The sequence below is a fragment of the Podarcis tiliguerta genome, assembly GCF_965153285.1.
Source record: "Podarcis tiliguerta genome assembly, chromosome: 5".
NCBI lineage: Eukaryota > Metazoa > Chordata > Lepidosauria > Squamata > Lacertidae > Podarcis > Podarcis tiliguerta.
The window spans coordinates 5,220,005-5,238,539 of record NC_139538.1 but is presented as its reverse complement, the minus strand read 5'-3'; the positions used below and the strand labels follow the sequence as shown (position 1 = coordinate 5,238,539).

General features: G+C 46.3%; 2 protein-coding genes across 5 annotated transcripts in view; both read right to left on the bottom strand.

Moving 5' to 3' along the window:
• Nucleotides 1–4,661, bottom strand: part of CHRND (cholinergic receptor nicotinic delta subunit) — a 31,029-nt gene extending 26,368 nt beyond the window's left edge. Inside the window, exons 1-2 of the mRNA XM_083442252.1 lie at nt 4,556–4,661; nt 871–1,016 (exon numbers count right to left, since the gene is read on the bottom strand). Coding sequence (XP_083298378.1) covers nt 871–1,016; nt 4,556–4,601 — 192 coding nt within the window. The 5' untranslated portion in view covers nt 4,602–4,661. The remainder of the gene's footprint in view (nt 1–870; nt 1,017–4,555) is intronic.
• Nucleotides 4,662–9,991: 5,330 nt separating this feature from the next.
• Nucleotides 9,992–18,535, bottom strand: part of PRSS56 (serine protease 56) — a 29,930-nt gene continuing 21,386 nt past the window's right edge. The window contains exons 12-17 of one of the 4 annotated variants that reach the window (XR_014511723.1): nt 17,944–18,047; nt 16,561–16,702; nt 14,483–14,642; nt 12,823–12,915; nt 11,808–11,932; nt 9,992–11,258 (exon numbers count right to left, since the gene is read on the bottom strand). Coding sequence is in view for 3 of the 4 variants with exons in the window: in XM_083442071.1 (XP_083298197.1) it covers nt 11,085–11,258; nt 11,808–11,932; nt 12,823–12,915; nt 14,483–14,642; nt 16,561–16,702; nt 17,944–18,052 (803 nt within the window). In the remaining variant the exon portion in view is untranslated. Of the gene's footprint in view, nt 11,259–11,807; nt 11,933–12,822; nt 12,916–14,482; nt 14,643–16,560; nt 16,703–17,943; nt 18,053–18,535 lie in introns of all 4 variants that reach the window. The other 3 variants (XM_083442071.1, XM_083442072.1, XM_083442073.1) reach the window with 3 other exon arrangements.

The window sequence follows — 18,535 nt, the reverse complement described above, 5'->3', positions numbered from 1 at the left end:
ATAAGAACCTTGCTGGATCAAGCCAATGGTCTCTCCAGTCCAGCATCCTGTTCTCACATTGGCCAGCCAGATGCCTGAGGGAACCCACATGCAGGATCCAAGCACAGACCTCCTGTGGCTTCCAGCGACTGGTATTCAGAAGCATCACTGTCTCTGACTGTAGAGGCGGACCATTTGGGACTAGCAGTCCTTGATGGTCCTCTCCTCCTTTATGGATTCATCTAACCCTCTTTTAAAGACAGCTAGTCCTTTCCAAATCCTGGAGGTGAGGTCTACCAACGGCTGCTAGCCACAACAGTGAAATGGAGCGTCCATGTTCCACAGCAGTGTACCTCCTGAAGGAATGACCGCCGGATGTGGAGCACACTTCCACCCGCAGACAAGCCACAGCTGTCTGAACATCATGCCCTCTATCTAACCTTTGCTCTCTTAGTGGTCTGCCGTGTCCTGTCTGTGACCTTTGTCTCCTTCGTTATTCATTGTCCAAGGGGAAAGTGACATGGTGGAAACAGGTGTCAAAATAACTTTGTACCACCCCACGACCGCATAATTGGAAGATGTAAAGGGCACAGTCCCAAATGTATCTGACTGGTTTTGCATATTGTGCTAATAAAAAGAGCCTCAGCAGAGCTAGCTGGCAGCTTGCTTGTGCACAGCTCCCTGCATTACCAACTCCTGCCTCATGTCCTCCGAATGCAAGATGTGGGGAGGGGCTATGGGCTTCCCAAAGGCATCCAGTTGGCCCTGTGGGGGAACAGGAGGCTGGGCCAAATGGGCCTTTTGGGGGCTGATCCAGAGGGGCTCTTACACTCTTCACGTAAGACAACAAGTGGTGAGCAGTTGCTGACGGATCCCGGAAGGTGGGCTCACCAGGGAGACGAGATTGGAGAGGGTCAGCGCCAGGGAGACGGTGACGCTTTCGTCCTTGGATTCTACGGGCCGCAGTTTATTGTTGTAGCCATTCTCCTCAAAGAGGTACTTGATGAGCTTCTCCTCCATGTTCACGCCCAGGGTTGCTGGAGGGAAGGGGAGAGAAGCAGGGGGAGCTCAGATAGACCCCTCTTTTGCAGTGGTTCATCCCAGGAGCTGGCCAGAGAAGTGGCAGAGCTTTGCTCCAGCTCATTAGCCTTCCTGCAAGCTCAGACATTTGTTTTTATTTTTTTATTTATTAAAATGTGTATACCGCCCTTCATCTGTAGAACTCAGGGTGGTTCACACACACACACACACACACACACACACACACAAAATACAACAAAAACACACAAAAATGCATAATAAAAAAACAACAAGGCAAAACCTCCCCCCAAACAGAATTAAAAGGGTAGGTAAAGGGACCCCTGACCATTAGGTCCAGTCGTGGCTGACTCAGGGGTTGCAGTGCTCATCTCACTTTATTGGCCAAGGGAGCCGGCGTACAGCTTCCGGGTCATGGGGCCAGCAGGACTAAGCCGCTTCTGGCGAACCAGAGCAACGCACGGAAACGCCGTTTACCTTCCCGCCAGAGCGGTACCTATTTATCTACTTGCTAAAATAACAGAAAATAAAAGAATTGACGCTTTTGAATTATGCTGCTGGAGGAGACTCTTGAGAGTCCCATGGACTGCAAGAAGATCAAACGCATCCATTCTTAAGGAAATCAGCCCTGAGTGCTCACTGGAAGGACAGATCCTGAAGCTGAGGCTCCAATACTTTGGCCACCTCATGAGAAGAGAAGATTCCTTGGAAAAGACCTTGATGCTGGGAAAGATGGAGGGCACAAGGAGAAGGGGACGACAGAGAATGAGATGGTTAGACAGTGTTCTCGAAGCTACAAACATAAACCTGACCAAACTGCGGGAGGCAGTGGAAGACAGGAGTGCCTGGCGTGCTCTGGTCCATGGGGTCACGAAGAGTCGGACACGACTGAACGACTAAACAACAACAACAACAAAAATAACAGTAGGCTAGAAACAGATTAGAACTCGCACCAGCTTTCGGAACACCTGGGTGTTGTTGTTTAGTTCTTTAGTCGTGTCCTACTCTTCATGACCCCACGGACCAGAGCACGCCACCTGGGTAGGCTTGTCTAGGTGAAAATGTTTTTGGCAGGTGCCGAAAACAGTGCAGTGACAGTGCCTGGCTGACATCAGTAGAAAGAGTTCCTCACAACAGCCCTTTGAGGTAGGCTAAACTGAGAGACAGTGGCACCCTGTGAGCTACGATACGATACAATACGATAATCTTTATTTTCATTGTCCCATACAGAACAACGAAATTGAAAAAATCTACATCAGACATTCAAAAACCAGCAAGCCTGCAATCCCAGCCTGGTTAGCCCCCTAAAAACTCTGATACCCCATAATTAAATACAATATACTCCCATAGAGACTACCTTATACTGCATTTAAAACCAAAATCGCATTTGGATAGAAACTGTTTCTCAGGCAGCTAGTCCTAGTCTTTATAACACTGTACCTTCTTCCAGAAGGCAGAAGCTGAAAGAGATCATTTCCGGGGTGTGCACTATCCTGCACTATCTCTGCAGCTTTCTTATGGCACCTGGAAGCATAGATTTGATCCAAGGTGGGAAGAGTGCACCCAATTATTCTCTCCGCAGTCTTTACAACCCTGGACAGCATTGTTTTTCCCCTGACCATGCAGCTCCCAAACCACACACACAGACCGCACAGAGCTTTCTGGCCGGGTGGGGATTCGAACCCTTGTCTCCTGGGTCCTGGTCTGACACACCAACCATTACATCACATCGGCTCTCAGTTTAACCCTTCAGCTGAACCTGGAGCTGAAATACAACCCCCTTGTCTTTGAATGCTCTCTGTACCAGAACACCCACGCTGGAGCATGAAATATGAGAAGAAAAGAGTTCCCCTGAGCAAACGCAGAGTGCCCAAAGCCCTTCCCTGTCTCCACCATCTGGTAAGAAGTTTCCAGGTTCAAGAATATGCCTTTCTCTAAGAAGGCATGAAAGATAAGTATCCACAAGAATTTTGGGGAATAAAATGTGAAAATTCTCACATGGAAAATAAGAATTGTGCCTATGTGTTTTGCCTCATCTATCAGCTTTGATAAATGCTAGAAGCTTATTTATTTTTTTTACATGGAAGCCGAGAATCAGGGGGTTCTGGTTTAACATGAAGGGGGATATATAATGAAATGAAAAGGCTGTTTAAAATAACATTTTTAAAACAAAACAAAACAAAAACCCAGAAGATTTTCTTTTGGGAATTATAGGGAACTATGTAAAATGTATAGAAACTTATTCATGTATGCTACTACAGCAGCAAGACTGTTTCTTGCCCAAAAATGGAAAGAAGCAGAAACCCCCGTAAAGGAAGAATGGATACAAAAACTTATGGAATATGCAGAAATGGCAAAAGTTACCGGAAGAAGAAGAAATCAAGATAACAATTTTTAAAAAACAAAAGAATGGAAATGGTTTATTGAATATTTACAGATAAATTATAAACGGATAAAAACATTGGCAGGGTTATTGTAATAACCTGCAGTTTCATAAGAGTATATATTTAAAGAAGATGAATAAATGAGCAAATTAAGTTCATTTGGATATGCAGAATGTGTTAAAAACAAATTTAAGGAACTGCAGAAAGAGGGGGAAGGAGGTAAAGTTCTGAAATGTCAAAGTGAATGTAAAATTAGTGAAATCTATAAACCTGAAATATAGATAGATGATGATAGATGATAGATGATAGATGATAGATCGATAGATGATGATAGATAGATAGATAGATAGATAGATGATAGATAGATGATAGATAGATAGATAGATAGATAGATGATAGATAGATGATAGATGATAGATGATAGATAGATAGATGATAGATAGATGATAGATAGATAGATAGATAGATAGATAGATATAGATAGATAGAGATAGATGATAGATAGATGATAGATAGATAGATAGATAGATAGATAGATAGATGATATAGATAGATAGATGATAGATGATAGATAGATAGATAGATGATAGATAGATAGATAGATAGATAGATGATAGAGATAGATAGATAGATAGATAGATAGATAGACAGACAGACAGACAGACAGACAGACAGACAGACAGATAGATAGATAGATAGATAGATAGATAGATAGATAGATGATAGATAGAGATAGATGATAGATAGATAGATAGATAGATAGATAGATATAGATAGATAGATAGATGATAGATAGATAGATAGATAGATATAGATGATAGATAGATAGATAGATAGATAGATGATAGATAGATAGGTGATAGATAGATGATAGATAGATAGATATAGATAGATAGATGATAGATAGATAGATAGATAGATGATAGATGATAGATAGATAGGTGATAGATAGATGATAGATAGATAGATATAGATAGATAGATAGATAGATAGATAGATAGATAGATGATAGATAGATGATAGAAGCGAACCGTTCCGCATATCCACCTCCAAGCCTCCCAGCTTTGGAAGCCACCTTCTTGCTGGGAGCACCTCCTGTGGCTTCTCCCACTAGGCCCAAGTCTGCAGGCTCTGGCAGGCAGCTGCATCCTTACCTGGGAGGATGAAAACCCAGAGCAGAGCAAGTGTCCGCCTGTCCATGTTGGCACCCGGGTCGCCTGTGCCGTCTCTGTGCCCAACTCCCCCTCCAAATGCCTCAGCCGTTTTCCACCCGAAGGGGACGGAAGTCCGAGCTGGGACCGTCACTTGAGAATGCGGACAGATGGCGGCAGCTGCAAGGCTGGCAGGGGCAGGCAGAGGGAGAGTTCGAAAATAGCTGCCGGACTGAGGAACAAGAGGCAGCAAATCTATCCCTTCCTTCCCTGCTCTGAGCCAAGAGGGATGTTTTGCTCTGGGTAAACAAGGGACAAAGAGTTGGCAGGGCTTGAGCTGCCCCACGTGGGGGGCTCCAGCAGAGGGGCAAAGCACCCCGATCCCAGCCTGACCCCTCAGTAGGCAAGGTGTAGTTTTTGTGCTGTGGCCAAACTTGCTTTTTAATATCTATATGAAGCCGCTGGGAGAGATCATCAGGGGGTTTGGACTGGGTGTTCATCAGTATGCAGATGACACCCAGCTCTACCTCTCCTTTAAATCAGAACCAGTGAAGGTGGTGAAGCACAATTCAAAGTGTTGGTGCTGACCTTTAAAGCCCTAAACAGCCTTGGTCCTGTATACCTGAAGGAGCGTCTCCACCCCCATCATTCAGCCCGGCCCGGACACTGAGCTCCAGCGCCGAGGGCCTTCTGGCGGTCCCCTCATTGCGAGAAGTGAGGCTACAGGGAACCAGACAGAGGGCCTTCTTGGTTAGTGGCGCCTGCCCTGTGGAACGCCCTCCCATCAGATGTTAAAGAGATAAACAACTACCTAACATTCAGAAGACATTAAAAACAGGGAGGTTTTTAATATGTAACGCTGTACTGTTTTTAACACTTGATTGGGAGCCGCCCAGAGTGGCTGGGGAAACTCAGCCAGATGGGCGGGGTATAAATAAATTATTATTATTATTATTATTATTATTAAACTATGGGGTATCAGGTGGAATGGAGCTGCAGGACCAGTTTGGGGGGCAGAAATGGAGCAGTTTCCATAGGAACGATTGTGGAATAGGGATATAAAATGTACCGCATGTTATGGTTTAAGAGAAAATTATATGAAAATGATATATCGTTGGTATCTAACACTGAGTAAGCTGGCAAAAATGTATAAATCTAAACAATGCTTTTCTGATAATGTGATTCTTAAAGACCCACCCGGGAAGAATGGCAGATGAAGCTGATGGACTATATGGAAATGGCGGAAATGACTGGCAGAATCTGAGACCAGGGAGAAGAGTCGATGGAAGAAGATTGGAAAAAAATTAAAGTATATCTACAGAAATATTGAATGTAAAATTATTGAATGTTAGAAGAATACTGGAATGAAGTTATATGGTTTTAGCAGAAGTGTTATTAAGAATTATACAAAAATTGATTGTTAATGGGCTAAAGTGGATAATTTAAAGTTAAACTGTGTTAAGATAAATTATAGAACAAAAATTGAGAAAGAGGGAAAGGATTTGCTGAACCAGCTTATTTGAACTAGAATACAAAAAAGGGAGGCGCGAGGAAGTCGAGGAAACAAGCAAATGAAAGATAAATATATGAAATTTGGATGTGTTTTTAAATGTTTTTTTGTTGTTGTTTTGTTGTATTGTTTTTTCTTTCTATTTTTGATGTATTGTTTGTTAAATTTTTTACTGTTTTTTCTTTTTTTACCCTTTTTCTTTCTGTAACTATTAAACATTTAATAAATATTACTTTTTTAAAAATGTATAAATCTAAATCAAACAAGTGTTGGAAATGTAAAGAGAAAGAAGGTTCTTTTTATCATATGTGGTGGTCTTGTGTTCGGATTCAGTTTGCAGGTTTCCCACAGGCATATGGTTGGCCACTGTGAGAACAGGATTCTGGACTAGGTGGACCCCATTTGGTCTAATCCAGCAGGCTCCTCTTATGTTCTTAAACAGGTGCCTCCAAATGATGCTGAGGCTGATTATTAAACTTCATTCCTTATTTGCATGCAAGTTCAAAACTCAACAAAAAGTTCACAGTGGCTCTGCTCCCAATGGGGACGGCGGGTATTTTTTCTAACAATATTTTAACGAGAAACTGCCTGTTTTGCACTCCTCAAACCAATGTCACCAGAAACGCTGCTATTGTTTGAAATTTGCACTCGCTCTTCAACCGAACAATGTTAGGGGAAAGTGTGCATTAAAAGGCACATAGCATTACATAAAGGCAAATTGCTTTAGTCACAACCGCACACAAAAAATATGTTTATTAGGATAATTTTACACTAAAATGAGGAATTTCCTTTTTTTTATAATTTTTTATTAATTTACAACAAAACAAAACAAAACATACATTATTTTCACATTTCACATTTCAATTTTCCAGGTCTTTCTTTTTGGACTTCCTTCAGCTTTTCCGTAAATCTTTCGTGACCAATCTTAATTTCTGCATTTCCTTTTTACCATTGTCATTAATTATATCTTTTTCCTTTCATTGCTTTTGACAATGTCTCTCACATATTCACAGTGCCCTTTTAAAACCTTCTAGCATTATTTGGCCATCACTTATCTCCTCCAGATATTTAACAAATTTCCCCCAGTTTTCTGTAAACTTTTGGTCTCTTAAGTATCTAATCTTTCCAGTCATCTTATCCAATTCAGCATAATCTAACAACTTAGATCTCCAATCTTCTATTGTCGGTATTTCCTGTTGTTTCCATTTTTGTGCCAGTAATACTCTTGCAGCAGTCACTGCATATTGGAGAAACTTACTGTATTTTCTCCTTTCCTAAAATACCTAACAGAAAGACCTCCGGCTTCTTTGTGAAAGTATATTTTAAAATCTTTTTCAACTCATTGTATATCATTTCCCAGAAGTCTTTCACTCTCTTACAATCCCACCACATATGGTAAAATGAGCCCTCTTTTTCTTTACATTTCCAACACTTATTACAGGTCTTGTACATTTTTGCTAATTTTACCGGTGTAATATACCATCTATAGAACATTTTCATCACATTCTCTTTCAGTGCCGTACATGAAAATGAGGAATTTCCATCATGTTTTGGTTTCTTTTAAATTAAAAAAAAAAATTCAGCAAAAATCTGGAGAATTGAAATGAAGAAAAAGGAGAAACCGAGAGCAACCAAAATGGAGAACTGTATCGCAATTCAGAGAAGTGGGAACGTCAAAGAATGGCTGCATTTCGGTCCAGGTATTTTGGAGAATGAGCTGAAGTCGCCTTTAAAGGTGAACTGGATCCATTTCTTCCCATCCCTATTTTTACACACCCTGAAATCTCTCAGGGAGGCCAAGATCCTGAAGCTTGGATGTGTCTCTCTGTGCGACAATTCTACTTAAATCCGGTAGCTCTCCTGCAAAGCGGCCCCAAGTCCTGACAGCCCGCTAACTAGGCTGCTCTGCCGATGTGAGATTAAGCATGCGAGAGCCCGTCTGCCTTTGAAAGGAAGCTCTTTCGGGTGGGAGCAGGGTCACCGCTGCCACCTCTGCAGGCTCCAAGTGCATGAGCTTGCCTGCTGCGCCAAGCAAGCCCCCCACTCCCCACCCCGCAGGGCACTGCCCAGTCCACTTCATCCATTAAAGCTCCCCTGACAGTCGCTTCCTGTCCCAGTGGAAACAAGATCTCTGAGCACTGAGTTATGCGATCGCACAGCTGCTGCCCTTGAGCCAAGCCAGAAAAAGAAGGGAACGCCTGGGCAGCTGGGGAGCCAGGCTCTCCATCGCCTCCCCCATTAGATCAAGAGTTTTGTTTCTCAACAGGCAACTTTCCAGGGGCTGCGTGTTGTGGGAATGTTCAGGGATGCAGGAGAGGATATATTGTTTGATTATAGCCTTTCCAACTTGTGTTAACAACTTCACAATTTAGCAGAGTAACACCCCCCTTTTTAAACTCACAGCGGATGCGTTTGCTCAGGCTCGCTAAAGCCTCTATAATAACTGTTCTGGTATTTTCCCCTTATTCCCTTATAAAAGATAAGACACGACAGTCTTCTATAAAAGTATAAAAAGAGTTTACTCACTCACATTCTGTTCACAATCAGATCCCAGAAGGCAGACTTACCTTAGAAAAGTAACATACACCTGGAAACTATCTCATACGGAGACAGTCACTTTGTCCTCTCTTGGCTGGAGGCCAAGAGAGCATCCTTGGCTAAGCAGATGTTGCTTTTTCGACAAAAGTAGTCAGAGAGATGGCTGCCCTGCCCTTTTGTCGTTACCTGCACAGGTGAGGCCACGCCCACCTCTAGTCACATGCAGAGGAAGTCAGTCCCAGCCTAGAAGGAAACAGGAAGTTTACCTGCTGGCTGGACAAACATTCCTCCCCACGTTCACTCTAGGAATGTTGTACGTGACTGCTCTTGTGTTTCACATCCCACACATGTCAGCAAAGGAAGGGGCCCAGGGCAGCAGAGGTCAGAGCTAAGGTGGCGACATTGTGTGGGAACGACCACCGCTAGGGGGTGGCGTGTCTGCATTGCAAGCAGAAGGTCCCAGTTTCAATCCCTGACATCTCCAGATAAGTCTTGGGTTGGGAGATATCCCTGCCTGACATCCTGGAGAGCTGCTGCCGGTCAGTGTAGACTGTCCTGAGCTAGATGCACCAATGGTCTGACTCCCTATAAGACAAGTTTTGATGTTCCTATGGCTGGAGTCATGAATGGTGGAACACAGATGAATGGTGGGAGGAACTAGTTGTGGAACCCCCAAGGGAAGGTGGCTCAGAGCCCACCCAGGGAGTGGTGGTGGGACAATGAGTGGTCACAGGGAGAAGATGGGGAGAGGTTGCCGTAAGCTGAAGGGTAACAGGGCTTAGTGAGCTGGGAGAGTCTGCGGCAGAGAGAAGTCCAGAATCAGGAGGAGGAGGCCAGGAAGCAGAGATGAATCTGACTGGTGAAGTGTCACATGGGTCTCCCCCTCCTACTACAAGCTCCCCTGCCCACCCGTCTCCCAGACCCAGAAGAGGCATGAAAAGGGTGGAGGAGAGGTTGGCTGCATGCAGGCACAGTCTCAGATTGCTAGTAGGAAGCCCTGGAGACGTAGATGGCTGTGAAGAGGGACTTTCAATCTCTGCAACTGATTTTCAAGGAGGAAATCCACCAGGAATGAGCTGCTGCATTCATTAGGTCTGACACTCAACCAAGCCTGTGGATACTGTTTTTCCTAATGATGAGTTAACTCAATCTTAGAACTCTGCGATTAATGAAATTCCAGAGAGAGCTGCTGCCAGCCAGTGGAAACAGTACAGAGCTCGCTGGACCAGAAGTCTGATGGTTTCGCTGGCAGGGGCTGATGCTCCCTGCCAAAGTGTCTGGCCTTCACCAGGTTAGCGAGAATCCTCTTTTCTTTTAGGAGAGGGAGAAAGATTTCCAGTTGCTAAGCTTCGGTTACTTTGTAAGGTTAAAAAAAAACACACCACAAGATATACCACAAAATATAATTTTATTTGCTTACAAAAACAAGCCTTTGTACAAATAAATATATTTCCCATAATGCAGGGCTTTTACTCGGCCACCCTCAGCCCCAGAGACACTTTCTTAGACAATGGGGGTCCCTCCACATTCTACTTCTGCTGCTTTTATTAGGAAGAGAAAGTCGCAATTAGATGACATTGCCCCCCCCCCCCGCCCCCAAACGAGGCTGGCTCCTCAACTGGTTTCAGGTCCTGAAAGTTGCCATCATCATCATCACCTAACTGATATTTTGTCTGCTCTGGATTTGTTTCCTGCAAGCAGCGCCTTGCGGGGTAAACAGAAGCCTGGAAGGGGGCAGATTTTTCAGCAGGGAATTGGGTGCGAGAGGCTGTGATCTGGGCCAGGAGCATCTTCTGTATTGGGGCCCCATGCCTGCTTTTTCTTCAGAATAAAAGTGCCCAGTTTAAGCAAATGGAAAAAGAAAATCAGAATGTGGTTTGGTGCAGAGAAAGACTAGCTTGTGCTCTGAGCTGCCCTTACACTAGTACAATGAAGAACCCAAGAGGCCTGGAGAGGCTGAATGCTGCCCCCCAGGCTCATCTCCCTTGCCTTCAGGCCTCCCCCTAAGCCATGTCTCGTCCCCATCGCAGTCCTCCCCAGCCCTGCCCCTCTTTGAATGTTTTGACCTGGCTGGGATGTGTCTTTTATCACTGACAATGGTTCTTGTTTGCCTGGAGGAAGGATGGCTGTGTGTGTGTGTGTGTGTGTGTGTGTATGTAAACTTGTGGTTTTTGTCTGGCTGGAATGCAGCCAGATGCACAAAGGTAGAGAGTCTGTTCCTCTGCTCCCTTCTGCCTGTCCTTGCCTTCCGCTGGCATGTGGCTCCCAGAAGGTTCCCAACAAGGCAATGCGGCCCTCGGATTAGGAAAGGCCCCTCATCCCTGCACGGGCAGATCAGCAGACCTGCCCCACACTTCCTTACTCCCAGGCCATTGTACCCTGGAGGACGGGGGCCTCACTGAGGGGTGTGCGGCATCTCTGTGCCTTCGTCCTCTGGTTTCGCAGGGCGTCCTTTTAGTCCAACTGCTGCTGGGAGCAGCCAGGTTAGGTCTTCAGGCTCTCCAGGGCGAGGGCAATGAGGCCAGGCATGCTGCGGTACAGAGAGTCGCTGGCCAGGCCAACGAGACCGGTGAAGGAGGTGGATCTGTGTCCAACGGTGGCTTGGACGCGTGCCCTGTATAGGCCCTTGGAGTTCTTGGAGCCCAGATCCACGAGGATCTGATTGGAGAAAAGGACAAAGAGGCGTAAAGCGAGAAAACAACGGCGGCAGCAGCACAGAGTTAAGGAAGCGAGTGGGGGGCGAAGACATTGAAGGCAGCAGTGGAGGGCTATCAATGGCTACTGGCCCTGGTGGCTATGCTGGGCCTCCAGAGTAGGATGGAGCAATGCATCAAATGCAGCTGGTGCTATTCAATGGACGTCTAGTGTCCAGATTGAGGGAAATAATATTACTGCTCTATTCTGCCTTGGTCAGAGCACACCTGGAGTCCTGTGTCTAATTCCGGGTGCCACAATTTAAGAAGGATGTTGACAAGCTGGAACGTGTGCAGAGGAGGGCAACCGTTGCATTATGAGCATTATATTAGGGAAAACTGTCTTGCAAAAATGTGTACATATTAGGCAGACAAAAGCATCGTGAATTTTCACGTGCACTGTGGCGGTATGGGGGATCAGCAAACTGATGTGGGAATGTGGAGATCTGAATTTAAGATGAGCACAAATGAGAATGGAAAGAAACCACAACTGACAGATCCTCTCATTCCTCACCTCCTGGAAGGTCATGGCGAGGTCCCTCTCAGGCACTTGAAGGATCCAGAGGTGCATCTCACGCACGGAACGGACCTGCTGGGCAGATTCATTGACGCCCCGGCAGCTGGAGCCTGCAGCAGGAACTGAAGGGGAGAGGGGTGGGAGGCAGGTGGATAGAAGATTTGGGAGAGAACAGGCAAAGTATTTCAGAGCAGAAGGGAATATTCTTGCTGGAGAGAAGGCTGCTGGGCTCTGGAGATGCACCTTTCCTCCCAAGGCAAATGGCAGCTTCAGGTGGGGACGATTTTCGTCAGGAAAGCAAAGCAGAGGGGGAGTTGGGGGGGATCCTTCCTCTGCCCCAAGGTCACCCTGCCTATAGCTCCCTTGCAGCTTACGAAATACTTGTCCATGATGATTTATATTTATACATGCACATTTGGAAATAATTGCTCTAACTTAAAAATAAATACAGGCAGCGACCGTTTTAGGCATGTCTGATATGTGTGAGACCGTGCATGTGTGCATCACACCAAACCTGAAAGGGACCAAAAAACATCACCAAAATGGGCGGAATGGGGTGTTTGGGGGCTTTTTCAATGGGTGTTCCGATTATACGAAATTTCATGTGAGCGTCCAGTGCTTCAGAAAGTAAGCTGTGCACAAACTGGTCGTTGCCTGTGAAATATATCTCACTGTAGAGAAGACTATGATCAGGTGAGCTGTGTGGCTGATCCGTCTGCTAACCAGCTGTTACCTGCTGATGGGCAACTTCAAGGCCCCTATTGCTCACCTTCTTAAACTGGACTTAGACTGGACAGCCCTTCAAACAGAGGACTGGCTTCCCGACAGCCCATCCAATAGAGGACTTTCCTCTGCAGAGGAGGACATGTGGCCTCTTTGCTCCATACTAAGCTGCCAGGCTTTGCCCTTAGATCCACCAGGTGATGTTCCCTCCCATACACTGTTAGGCCCCACCCCTTTACCCAAGGCCCCTCCCCTCCTTCTGTTTTGAGGAAGCCTGGGACAAACCTACCTTGGGGGAAGGTGTCATCCTTTCCCCAAATGGGGCCCGCGTTCCCAAGGCTGCGCTTTTCCCGCTGGGGGTGGGCCTCGCTGGCCAGGGAGTCTGCCACAGAGCAAGATGGGAAAGTGAAGGTTTAAGAGTTGGGGAGAAGCTATGGGGAAAGTCACAGAACAAAGCTAGCCTGCCTTGCTTTGCTCATAACCCATCTCTCTTCTTCCCCATCAGCCAGCAGTTGGAGGGCACCAGGTTGGTGAAGGCTGGACAAGGGGATCTTTTTTCCTTAATCCTAATTACCACCGGGGGTGGGGGTGGGGGTGGAGGGGGACAGCTGGGGAGGGGAAACAAGGGAAAGAGGGCGGATAGGGAGAAGTGGAGAAATTCTGCCAATGACGGTTCCACTGTTTCCTCGGGGTAGAATTCTGAATAGGTATCACCATTGCTATTCTTTTATTTGTTAGATGCCAACTATGAAAGTCTCCGGTTATTATGTGAACTGATTAAAAAACAACAACCAAGCACCAAACCAAATTACAGAAGGGCCACAGCTTAGTGTCAGAGAATATGCCTTGCATGCAGAAGGGCCCAGGCAGGCTCACGAGGCTTTAATTAAATCACAGAATTGTAAGGGACCATGAGGGCACCTAGTCCAAACCCCTGCAATGCAGGGATCTTTTGCCCAATGTGGGGCTCGAACCCACAACCCTGAGATTGTCTTGTGGAAGACACAAGAATTACCCACTCTGGAAGAATGGCAGATGAAGGTGATGGACTATATGGAATTGGCGGAAATGACCGGCAGAATCCGAGACCAGGGAGAAGAGTCAGTGGAAGAAGATTGGAAGAAATTTAAAGACTATTTACAGAAACACTGTAAAATTAATGAATGTTAGAATGATGCTGGATTGAAGTTAAGTGGGATTTTTTAGCAGCAATGTTAAGGAATATGAAAAAATGGATTGTTAACAGGTGATAATTCAAAGTTATAATATATTAAGATAAAAGATAAGATAAAATTAAAGAGGGAAAGGGTTTGCTGAATTAACCAATTAAACTGGAATGCAAGAAAGGGAGGTGTGAGGAGGTCAGGGAAACAAGTAAATGAAAGATAAGATATGGAAAGACTGCTTTGTTTTTAACTGTTTCTATTTTGTATTTTCCTTTTCTTTTTCCTTTTCTTTATTCTTTCTAATTTTTGTAATATATTGAAAACTTTAATAAATATCTTATTAATAAAAAAGAGAGATTAAGAGTCTCCTGCTCTGACGGAGCCATCCAAGGCGCTCTGTAAAACACTGGGTTATGGGTTAAAACCAGCATTTGAAATTGACCATGGGATAGTGCAAAGCAGGGCCATTCCAGGCCAAATGGTGCCCATGTGCTGGTGAGCGGAGAGTTCCATCCCGCTGGGCGCTGCAGGAATGCGCTAGTGGAGCAGACCCTTCTCGAACACAGGCCATCATAACACCAGAAGATTGACGGGCTGGTGGCGCTGCCCACCTGCCAACGTTGGCCTGCAGGGATGTAAAGATCTGGCCTCCCTCCACCCCTGCAATGTAAGCTTCTTGATTCATTCTAGGGATTGACTGCTCTGGCACACCATCCTCCAAGTGCCCCAAAGCCACCCACCCACCTTCCCATTTCTGGTCCTGCCCCACGGCCCATTCCATACCATTCAAGGCAAGACCTTGGGGAGTGGTGGCGGCTGCAGTGGTGGCTTCCTCCTCTGTCCCAGCTTCGGGGGAAGCATCCTGAAGGCCCAGTTCTCTCCGCAGCTGCTGAAGGAAGATCCACCCTTGTTCCTGCAACTCCTTCACCTCCCCATCTGCCTGCTGTGTTTGGAAAGAAGGCAGAGGGATAGCTCAGAGTGAGCCGATAGGTAGGTCTGTTTGGGGCTGGCAAGTGGCCTGGCAAGTCAAGTGGCTGACCGGTTCCAAACCAGAAGAACTGCCAAGGAATGACTGGAAAGAGCATAATGGGAGGACCTCGAGAACAAAGAGACTGGGTGTCCTCTGGATGTTTTGGACTCCTGGCAGCCCTAGCCAGATTTTTAACTCCCCTGCTTTGCTGAATATCCATCCTGACGAAGAGTTCTACTGGGCTCCAAAGCTTGCATGTTTTTCGTTGGGAAGGGATTGGGGGGGTTATTTCCTCCCAAAATAAAAGGGTCAGTTTAGCCAAGGGGCAGGTAAACTAAGGCCGGGGGCTGGATGCAGCCCAATCACCTTCGAAATCCAGCCTGCAGACGGTCCGGGAATCAGTGTGTTTTTACATGAGTAGAATGTGTCCTTTTATTTAAAATGCATCTCTGGGTTATTTGTGGGGCATAGGAATTTGTTATTCTTTTTATTTTTCCAAAATATAGTCCGGCACACCACATGGTCTGAGAGACGGTGGACAGGCCCACGGCTGAAAAAGGTTGCTGACCTCTGGTTTAACCTTTAGCCATGCTTGCTAATGTGATGTAATCTGCCTGTTCCTCGGCTTAGCTGTGAAACAAGGGGGTGCTTCACTGCACCACTGATCGATATTCTGTGTCTTTCAGCAACACGTAAAACGCTGCACAAAAACCATCTGGATGCCATCACAGGGGCGATTTGTGTCAGTGCCCTAAATGCAGCTTCCCCCAGTGCTTTATGGTTGTTGGCATCTGTCTGTCACGGGGGACAATGGAGTATGCCTCTAGGGGTGAAGTCAAACCGCTGCATTAATGGCACCAAAGTGCTTCTCACTTATATTGGGGGAGGAGCAGAAAGCTGCAAATGAACCGTGGGTCCCCTGGGAGAAAAGCCAAGATACTTTGCTGCTCAGGGAAAAGGACGAGGAGGCTTCTTCCCACTCTTGTTGCACGAACAGAAAGTGACTGTTCACTGGCTGGCTGGCAGTCAGCTCTTACTTCAAGCCCTGGCAGTTAGCTTAGGGCAGTGGTTCCCAATCTTTCATAAACTCATCTCAAGTGCCTCCTATCCTATAAAATGCATTATATAGTGGTACCTCGGGTTAAGAACTTAATTCGTTCTGGAGGTCCGTTCTTAACCTGAAACTGTTCTTAACCTGAGGTACCACTTTAGCTAATGGGGCCTCCCACTGCCGCCGGAGCACAATTTCTGTTCACATCCTGAAGCAAAGTTCTTAACCTGAGGTACTATTTCTGGGTTAGCAGACTCTGTAACCTGAAGCGTCTGTAACCTGAAGCGTCTGTAACCCAAGGTACCACTGTACAGAGTAGAAGTTTGCACGACCCACTAAGGAAGATAACAATACAATAAAATTCAAAACAGTAACAATTAATTGCACATTCAATCAAACCCCAGTTAAAACTATTTGGTTTGATTAATTCAACAGAATGGATGACCTGATCGCGTGATTCTAGCTTTTCAAACTCTGACAGTCATTTACACCTCCAGTGCCCCCATCCCCCTTGCCTCTTTGCACCCCCCCAGGCAATCCCATCACCCTGCAGGGAGCCGTACCCCCACTCTGGGAAACGCTGATTTAAGGGGTGGGTGACCTCAGGAGGAACAGTGGTGGGATGTTGTTGCTGACACCCAACAGCTCCCGCCTGAAGCAGCTGCTTGTCTTCGCTTTATGGTAGGCCTGGGCCTGCTGCCTAATGAGAGTAACGCCACGAAGCTGACTGAAACTGTGACCCATATCTCTCTCCTCTTTCTATGACTTCCTGTCTGCCTTTGCAGCCAGAGTGCCACTCCAATCTTGTCTCTCTCTTCCCCTCCCCACCCATCCACATACCTGCAGGAACAGCTGCTCCTCTCCGCCTGCTGAGGTTCTCGAGCCCTCGGCCAGGGCATTCAGCTCCTGCACCCAGTCGCCCAAACTGGGCCCTGTGCCCTGGAACAGCGAGGCAAAGGAGGGGAGGGTGGACCGAGGAGGCCTGCAAAGAGAGACTGAGTAAGGAAAAGGGTGCTCAGCCCATCTCTATCCTGCCCCTGCAGTGAAGAACCCCAGCACCTCTGCTCCAGAGCCGCCCACCCACAAGCCTGCCATGCAGGATTCTCAATAAATGGCTTGCCTGGAGGGGTCCCTAGGATGAGCGTTCGGAACAGCCCTTGCCTACAGAAGCCTACTTCTTTGCCTCTCTCTGTAGCTAACTGTGTGTTTCCGTGAACCGTCACTGAGTAAAAATGAAGGAGGCTGCACATTTCGGAAGTCTGGCCAGGTTCACCTCCTGGCTTTGAAGATCTCTTCCCTGACCCCTCTCCTATGCCTATCAATGCCACCTCTCTTTGAAATGAAAGGTTTTCTAACATCAAAGGAACAGTATGGTAAGAATCTAAAGGAACAGCAGCTTAACACCTTTATTGGGGCCAAGAAGAAGAAGAAGTTGCAAGGAAGCTTCTGGGTTGATCCAAACCCTTTGTCAGTCTGGATATTATCTAGGGAGCAGATCACACATGGACTTAGTCTATGCACACACAGTGTGCACATGTATAGTAGGCTCTGCATGTGAGTTTGCATAAACACATGGAATTAGAGGTGGGCCGGTGGGCACGATCCACCTGAGTTTCTGCTTGCATTCACTGCCCTTTGCCAATACGAAAGTACAATTGCTATGCCTGCTTACTGCAATTTGCTCTAGAACCCCAACGCTTTGAGATTTTAAACAATTTCTTTTACAGGACTGTGCAGTAAATAACTATCAACAAATCTGATTTTCTCCCGCCTCTCACTTTATCGTTCTCTGTGGTTACAGTAAGGTAAATGAGGGAACAGGTGGCACTGTGGTCTAAACCACTGAACCTCTTGGGCTTGCTGGTTGGCAGGTCAGCAGTTATAGTATCGTTCCCTGATTAATGTTGGTCAATTTTGTATTTCCCTACTCCTCAAAAAATGTATCCTGGATATTTGTAATGCTCTCCCCAGCGAGCATCATGGTCCCCAAAAGTTAAAATCCAAGCCAGAGAAGAACTCAGTAGCTCCCCTGAATCCCCTTCCTGTATGTTTTCCTTCCTGGCTGCTCTAATGGGAGAGAGGTCTCTCTCTCTCTCTCTCTCTCTCTCTCTCTCTCTCACACACACACACACACACACACTTCCCACTCTGGCACACAGCACCATGCCACTATGCCTACAAGCAAGGCACCAGGAGAACAGAAACATGGAGGTGTCACCTTACCTCCTGGGCAAAGTCTGGGCTTCTCGTTTTTGCATTTTCCTGGCATCCAGCTGCAGGCTCTCTCGCCCACCTCCTGTGGCAACGACCGCCTCTGGCTCTGCAACCTGCTCTTGGGGGTAATGCGGGTGTCAGTCTGGGGTAGGGAAGAAGTGCCCCCTCCCCTTCCCCACCTATGGTGGCTGCAGCACGGTTAGGGACTTTAGCCGTAAGACAGTCATAATGTGTTCTGATGGTACTGTCTGTCCCTGGATAGAAATAGGGACAGGAACTGTGTTCCTGTAGTTTTCAGTTGCAGGTGGAGATAGCTCTGGGCTCTCACAAGCCATTAGGACCAAGGTGAATTTAAGGATGAAACTCCATTGATTAACAGCAGTGGAAATGGGGCAACAGGCATTCCTCAGGTCTAGGACCATTTGCTGCAGAGGATGCGTTGCAAATTTTCTCCTGACAAAGTCAGTCTATATGCTTTTAACAGGGATATAAAGGCAGAAATTCAGCAGGGGCTGCATTTCCTGGAATAGAGAGACGATGGGGTGAAACTATAAATTTCTTTGGCCATACAAAAATGAATGCTGTTAAAGAACTAGAACTT